The following is an 8,563-nucleotide window of genomic DNA, read 5'->3' as shown; positions in this document are numbered from 1 at the left end:
AATCTCAGCATCTTCATCTCCGCCACCTCCAGCTCAGCCTCCTGTCTTTTAGACAGAGCCACAGTCTCCAAACCATACATCATAGCAGGACGCACTGCTGCGTTCAGTACTGACAATATCCACAATTTAGTTCTAGTAGATGTCTTTAATCTTTTCATGTACTTTGAACACTGGGCTATGCCTTTACACTCCTGACACTCGAACTCTTCTAATTTCAGCCATTCATGCATAATCATATGTGCATAATCATATATTCATACATAATCATATATCAATCAGTCTTAATCATATGTGATTTTGCAACAAAGTATATGATGTCACCAAATGTAATGTAGATCCAATAAAATCAATTTGTAACTGAATGGTAATGATTTAAATAGAACTAAGCGAAAAGTAAGTTACTTTCCCTACATACGTACTTGAGTAGAGATAAAAGTATTATTTTTTTACCTGAGCGCATGTGAGTAAATGTAATTGTTTACTATCTAGTTAAATGTACTACTAACTAAATGTACTAGTAACTTAATTGTTTCTCCATTACACATAGTGTGCACATATACACGTCTTTGTGTATTTACAGGTTATTTAAAACAGCTGAAGTAGCAATAACAATGTAATATTTGTAATGTAAAGCACATTTTGTAGCCAGCCCTATACAAATTTAAAAATGTGTTTCTTCAAGGGTTCTTTCTGTTAGAAACATGAGTTTATATAGAACCCTTTCATGCTTAAATGGTTCCTTGCAAGGTGAAATTGTTCTTCAGATTGATGGTGTTGTATATGGTTCTATATACACTCACCGGCCACTTTATTATTGCTAGTAAAAGGTTGGACCCCCTTTTGCCTTCAGAACTGTCTTAATTCTTCATGGTATACTTTCAACAAGGTGTTGGAAACGTTCCTCAGAGATTTCGGTTGGTTATTTGAGTTACTGTTGCCTTTCTATCATCTCGACCCAGTCTGCCCATTCTCCTCTGACCTCTCACATCAACAAGGCATTTTCGTCCAGACGACTGCCGGTCACTGGGTGTTTTCTCTTTTTTGGACCGTTCTCTGTAAACCCTACAGATGGTTGTGCGTGAAAATCCCAGTAGATTAGCAGTTTCTCAAATACTCAGACCAGCCCGTCTGGCACCAACAACCACACCACGTTCAAAGTCACTTAAATCACCTTTCTTCCTCCATTCTGATGCTCGGTCTGCACTTCAGCAAGTTGTCTTTACCACCTCTACATGCCTAAAGGCATGGAGTTGCGGCCATGTGATTGGCTGATTAGCTATTTGTGTTAACAAGCAACTGAACTGTACCGACGAGTGTCGAAGACTTTTGAAAATATGTAAGAATGTAGAAACAGATATTCAAATATCTGTCACTACATTGATGTGTTAGTCCCTCCAAAACGTGTTTACAGCTCATGCTTCTAAGCAGGGTTCACTTTCCAGCTGAGAGCCTGAATAACTGCAGCTTTGTGTGATTCCCTTTGAAATGCACCTGTAGGTGGAGCTACTCGCTTAGTTTTTAGCTGTTAAAACTGGTGAAAACTTGTTCTCTGTTCTTCGCATGAAGAGCTTGTATCACAATCAGACATAAAGCTAGCACTGCATTACCAGGAACTGACTGTGCATATTTAGAGGTCTGAATTTAGACAAGTAAACATTGTTTTAACTGTATGAACATTTAAGTCCACTGTTGTCTGGCGATACAGAGCTAGATATAGATACAACAATGCTGTACAAAAGATCTTTGTTATCTTAACTTTCTTTCTTGTATCAGCACAGCTCAGATTCCACACCTAAGATAACCCAGCAACCTGTGATTTTATTGTTAGTGCACTGTTTAGGCTTCAATGAATTCAAAATGAAAGGCAACCAGGCTCTGTACTTTTAAATGCAGCTCATGAGAATTTTAGCTTTCATCCATATCACCATGCTCATTCGTATGCAACTAAATTTAGTATGCTAAGGAACTTGTTCTGCTTAATTTGAGGTGCTACAAGTGTGTTGTTACAAGTTACACCTCAGATGAACAACAATACTTAAAAGATTTGAATGTTTTAATATTTTCATTCAGAATCAAAATGGTATTTTCTATTGCTTTGTTTAAAATCAGGCCCAAAAAATACCAAAAAATAGAAATGAACATTTTTAGCCACATGCTTCGATCAGTTTAATAATGTGTGATCAATTTTAACAATTCTTCAGATTTGTGCTCTTCGGAAAATAGAAAATGTAAAATTCCACTTTTATGGGGTAAGAAGTTTGCTCAAATCGATAACTGCAGCAAAATCATGATTTCACTATTTCCAGGAGATTATTAACTGAAAGGTTTTCCCTCCAGATAGAAATGGAAGAAGAAAAATGAAATAATAGAATGCATGCACTGATCAGAGATATTGCGTAACTACATCACAAGCCTTAACAAAAGGCAATGCCAAAATAAAGTCACACACTCAAAACATGTTCATATTCCTGCTTTATTTCTGGGGTTATTTTATACAGTCCAGAAATGACCTTTCGGCTAATTAAAGCTGTGTCATAGTTGTCGGAAATTACTGTAATCGGAGCGATTTTCTCATTGAAATTCTGCATAAAAGGTTATGAGTGAATATTATTGTCAATAGGGACAACTAGTGGAAAACAGAAAAGCTAATGTACTTGAGATGAAAAGAGATGTTTTAGACTGTTTATTCAATCATTATATTTTATGTACACAACTATTCTCAGAAATACAGTCACCTGACCAACAGAGCTACTGTTTCTCATTTATATTTACAATATTAAATAAGATCCATTTTCTTCATTCACATCTTGTTGATATTCATTTCACGTAAATAAATGACAGTGACAATTCCAACTGGGTTTATTTGGTATACACTTTCCATGCTTTATTGTTGGTTATTTCTATGTTGCATTGCTATTTACAGTACATTTCATGCAAGGGGGAATTAGTGGTTATTACTGGCCAAGTAATGTTCAGTCATTCATACTTTAACAGATCATACTGGTGATTGTAAATGTGGGAGCTGCTAAGAAGGGTACTATTACATCCCTACATTGCACTGCACAAACACCTTAGTTCAGAGAGCAACACAATACCTCAAATAATGTACAGTATATTTCTCATAAAGCTCCTACAAGGGCAAGATCTGCCAGATGTCTTTTGTCAGTGTAGTCCCATTTGTGACACATTTTGGTATCTTTGTAGATTTCCTCACTGACAGTCGGAGGTTAAGAGGATGTGTTGAGGATCCTTGAGTCTGAGGAATCAGATCTCTCATCATATTCCTCATCAGCTGCATATATCGTCTGTTTGGCCGTGACGGGACAGCCATCCTCTTGGACACTAATTCGCTGTTCCTCTTGTGCCGCCCTTGAGGTCAGGATGGGTGAGCTGCGAAACGCCCCGGGTGAGGGGCCCGAGAAGGGCGAGACGTACTGGGAGCGGAGCTGGTACTGCTGCTGCAGGGTCATGGTATTCCATAGAGTCACGTCGCTGTGTACAAAAGGCCCTCCTGCCTGGCCGCGGCTCAGTGAGTTGCGCAGCATCAGTGGGTAACGGGGTGGCTGGGGGAAGCCATGCTGAAGCGGGACACCAAGGGGGCCAGGCACCATTCCACCGGTGGGTGACTCCGGAGAAAAGCGTAATGAATCAGGAACACGGAAAGCTGAGCCCACCGACCACTTGGTGGAAGAGACAGGATATGAGCTTAAAGGGTGCTCGAAGAGATGCCCATTGGAGGGAAGCACCAGAGCTTCAGAACCATCGGGAGAGGGCTTGTCCACTTTCGCTGAGGAGCGGCTGGACAGAAGGATCTCAATGGCACCAACTAGGTCACCCCCGCAGCCCCTCAGGATGAGCTCCAGCACGGCCGGCTTGTGGCCAGGGAAGATCTTTTTCAGCACCTCTAGAGGAGGACGGTTGGCTCTGAGGTTGAAAGGGAGGGAGACGGAACCCGAAAGACCCTCAATTAAGAGGTTGGGCTCACTGGGGTACTTTGGGCTGTCGGGTTTGGGTTCTGGATCGGTGCAGGGTTTGGAAGCACTGTAGCGGGGCTCTTCAGGATGAGAAGGAGGTTCCGGGGTGTTAGGGGTATAGCAGGGGTTGGGTTTGGGTTCCTCCGGGGAACTGGCAGTTTCTTGCTCTCGGTCGCTTGTGCTGCCACTGTTCTCTCCACCGGACTGCTCGCCGGACAGGTCCTCATTCAGCTCTGAAAATAAATCAAGATGCATTCATGAAAAGGAAATAAACTCTGCATATGCTGGAACTATTATTCAATTTTATATCTTAAAGCTTTTACATGTCTAAATATAATTATAAAGCTATTTTATATCACTACCCAGTAATTACTATGGATTATTTAGTAACTGCTATGAAACTAACAGTCATATGACATATGAAAAAAGTTTGGGTGCTCCTGGTCAAATTACATGTTTTGTTGATTTAATAAGTGAAAGAAAGTTAACATTCTTAAAATATTTCATGTTATAATGCACAATCACTGTTTATGTGCTGCAATTAATATATTAGAAAAATAAAAAAACACAAAATGAGGCCTATGCAAAAGTTGTGACACATTTTAGATTATATGTTTTTTTCCAATATGTTAAACACTAATAAACAGAAATTTTGTCAACTTAGAAAATGTTTAAACTTATTTGCACAAAGAAAATCAACAAAACATGTCAACTGACGAGGGGCATTAAAGACTTTAAACAAGCCATAAGGTCTGACAGATCCTCAGAAATGAAGGATTTAAAGGTCAGTTTTATGATTTTAGAATGACAAAGTACTGAGTGTATCAACAGGTTTTCTATAAAGGTAGGAGGCATATCATCCTGTGAATTAAACAAATAAGAATCACTAAAATGTACAAAAGCGTGTTTTAAAATTGCAATTGATTTGATTACTGCATAATTAATGATAAACAATAGAAACATTTTCATAAGGAGCTAAGAAACCACTCTGATGGCTTTAAAAATCAGGGTCTATCTTTAACAAACATAAGCACTGATTGTACTCAAGCATCAGCAAAATGCGCTTGACTTCAATTTGGACACATTTTAAAGGTGCGAGGCAAGACTTCAATAAAAAAGTGAAATGGGAAATGTTGTCTTAGGCCTCTTTCTGCATTACTGGAGTCAGAGGCCCAAGCTGCTCCCACTGCAGCCAGTGAAAGCAACATTGGCATGTTAGTTAACTCACCTGCCAGCACACCTCTGATTTATACCGCCTCACTTTATTCCCTATAACAGCTCTTAAGCCAAAAGTGCTGACTGGCTGCCACTGAGAGCTCTGCCGTCAATTCTCCTGCCCTACATTTTGCAAACAGATTGCCTGTTATTTGGTAACATTTCACCTGAGTTTGGAGCTCTCCTGGAAATGATGGCTATTGCCTTCGATTGGGGCTGTCCTGCCTTGATTACTGTAATCTTTGAAGCGATCAAAGATTGGCTGACTGCAAGAGGGCTGATGGAAAGTCGATGTCAATTTGGTCTCAGCCTCGTCTCTTATTGTACTGTCCAGTTTTCCCATAAGGCCACTGCAACAGAATAATTGAGTGCACTTTGGCACTTTACTTGCACTTCTGAACTGCATTAACAGCTAAGGATAAGAGAAATGACCATTAGTGAAACCAGTAATAACTTTTTCTTTTTTAAAACTATTGTGTGAATGGAGTTACAGCAGAGCTGAGTGAGAAATGATTGGTCACAGAACAGAGAACTCTTCTTATTACTATGTTATTTATTAATATTATTATTGATGCTAACTTTGTAGGGACATAAATTACACATATTAAACATATAGGCGTTAAACATATAAACATTCCAGAATTTTGACTTTGACTGCATGAGCATATTCAGTGTATATGCAAGCCTTACTTCCTTTAGGTCAAATGATAATTTTCTCTTCTGTTCTATAAGTAATTATTTTTCATTTGGTTCTGCTGTAACCCCATTCAGCAAGTTAGTTATAAAACAGTTATTACCCTGTTCAGTAGTAATTTCAATAATTTCAATAATAGTAATTTCTCCATTTTTCCCATTTAGTAGCTAATACAGCTCAAAAAAGTGAAGCTACTGTTGTTTTTTAATATAATTTTATCACTGTTGTGTTTATTATCAATATTATCATTTTATTATTATTATACTATATATATATATATATATATATAATATACATAATGATAATTCTAGCAAAATACCTTAATAAATAATATTTAATAAACAATAATATATGTACATATATATACACTTAGTATTTTAATTAACTTGTAGTTTAGAATTGTTTGTAACGCTGGTTTTGACTTGTTTGGATACGTTACAATTTGTTGCAAAGACAAAAGTTTCACTTTCAGTTTTTTTCCCCAGTAAGTTAACAGCCTGCATGTTGTTTCATACTAGTCTAAACACAGCGTGGTGTTTGTAAATCACAAGGCAGATCATAAACCGTGAAGCAGATGTAATGCGTGTCTGGACTAACGACAATAATATGTTTACAGTTATTATCTTTATGCCGTTGATTATATTAACCTGTTTTATATATTGAAAAAATATTGCTGTTTAAACTTTATACATTATATAAAGTTTACATTGGAAAATGTATATTTTAACTCAGAGACTATAACTATACCGAAACGGCACAAACGGAAAAGCTGCTGTACAGCGGGGAAAGCGCGGTTATGAGTTCTGACGTCTGAGGATCTGTTTAGGTAACAGAAGCGCTCCGTTCGTCTGGACAGCAGAGGTTTAAAGCTGTTTTCTGTGTGTCTCTGCTGGTGATGTGCCTGTTTGATCGCTGTGTTGTAGTGTTACCTGGTCCGGGCTGCGTGCTGAGCCCCTCTCCGCTCCAGCGCAGCTCGGCTCCGGGGGTCCTCAGCGCCTCCGGGATCAGGCTCTCCAGGCTCTCGCTGGCCTGCTGCCGCCTGAGCGCCACCTGCGCCGCCATCACGCGCTGCCGCTCGATGATCAGGATGCACTTGTCGCACGTGCAGTCCTTGAAGCGGCAGTAGCGCTTGTGGCCTTTGAGCCACGAAAGCACGCCGTGGTTGCGGCAGCGCGCGCACTTGGGCGTCCTCTGGAGCGGCGCGCGCGCCTGCGCCACCGGACCCCCCACGTACAGGTACGGCGAGCCGTAGCCGTTCATGCTCGAGGCCTCTGCGGCTTAGAGAGAAATCAGGACTTGCCACGCCGTTGAGGAGGATGAAGATGATGACGATGGTGAAGACAAAGAAGAGCCGAAGTCAAACGGGGATCCGCGCGAACTGCACGATCTGACCTCCCACTAAACGAAAGCGAACAACTTCCCACTGCTGCTATCTCTACCCATCACTGTCGCACGCACTTCAACTCCCCCCCCCCGGGGAATGATGAGGGAACACGTCAAACACCCTCTTTTTCTGTACTACTTACACCTCCCTAACAGACACGCGCATGCAACACTGCCTTATCGTTACACCTACTTCAGCAACGGGCGCGAACGAATAAAAAAAGCGTTTTGTGACCGCAAAAAAAAACTCATAGAGCAGCAGTGACCTACTCACAAAGCACACTGGACAACTCAAAGCAAGTTGTGCACCACTTCATAACCCGCGTGCATTTCTGCAACATGATCCTGAGCAATTATTCCAATAATGCTGCTGCAATTTCCAAAATCCACTGGGAATGCCCCCCCACCCTCCTCCTCCCCATCTCCTTCCACCCCCAAAAATCTGCAGTGCATGTTTAACCTCAGAGCTCCGAGAGGCCACTTTTAGTTTAACCACACGCTGTGCCTGCGAATTAAACAGAGAAGAACTAATATGCTGGTTTGCATTTGAATATGAGCTTAACTTATTCCCATGAGGAATTTCAAACAGGCGCACACGGTGAGCTATTCGACTTAATTGGGCGATTAAATGTTGGGGTGTGTTATTGGGGTTTTCAGCAATGAAAAACAACAGAAAGAGGATTTAGCTGAACTTGGGGAATGCACCATTTAAGTTACAAGGAGCTGACCAGCGCTAGACCACTGACCAACACTGGCATTTCAAAATCTCCTGCGATGGCAAAAGATATTAATTCCCATTTAACCTCTTTGTCAGTGCACTTGAAGGATTTCCTCACGCTGGCGATCATACATTAGCTGGCTATTGCTTAACATGTCGAGATGTCCCGTCCATCCTTACAGTGCTGGAGTCCCATTGAAACCCAACGCCGGGTTTCTCTTTCTCAAAATGGGTTTAGTCAAGCACATAATGGGATCCCCGAGCAGAACAGCTCTGAGAAGAGGGGCCCGCGCTAAACTCGCCCACATCAGCTCCGTTTCCAGGGCTGTTAAGCTTTTAATTGGCAAATAGCAGAGGAAATTTCAAGGTGACGGTAATGCGCCGTGCGAATAAATACGGAGGGGAGGAAAAGGGGGGCTGGGGATAATTTTATATACGGGATAAAATTATTGACATGTTATGGCCGTGGTGATATAAAATCGACTTTGTCGTTGTCCACAGGAAAAGGTTCGAATCCCAGCGGATTAAACTGGGCTAAACATAAAATATTACACCTAAACCTACACTGTTAAAATATTT

At 40.8% G+C, this 8,563-nt stretch overlaps 1 protein-coding gene across 1 annotated transcript; it reads right to left on the bottom strand.

Moving 5' to 3' along the window:
* Positions 1-2,459: 2,459 nt before the first annotated feature.
* Positions 2,460-7,464, bottom strand: dmrt3a (doublesex and mab-3 related transcription factor 3a). The gene is made up of 2 exons (XM_017695515.2): positions 6,813-7,464; positions 2,460-4,207 (listed from the first exon to the last, which is right to left on the bottom strand). Exons 1-2 carry the CDS (start codon positions 7,141-7,143, stop codon positions 3,228-3,230), a joined length of 1,311 nt encoding a protein of 436 aa, XP_017551004.1. The 5' UTR covers positions 7,144-7,464; the 3' UTR covers positions 2,460-3,227.
* Between the last annotated feature and the right edge of the window lie 1,099 nt (positions 7,465-8,563).

This window comes from Pygocentrus nattereri, chromosome 20 (genome assembly GCF_015220715.1).
Source record: "Pygocentrus nattereri isolate fPygNat1 chromosome 20, fPygNat1.pri, whole genome shotgun sequence".
NCBI lineage: Eukaryota > Metazoa > Chordata > Actinopteri > Characiformes > Serrasalmidae > Pygocentrus > Pygocentrus nattereri.
Note: the sequence above shows the minus strand (reverse complement) of the source record. Positions and strands in the feature narration are given on the sequence as shown.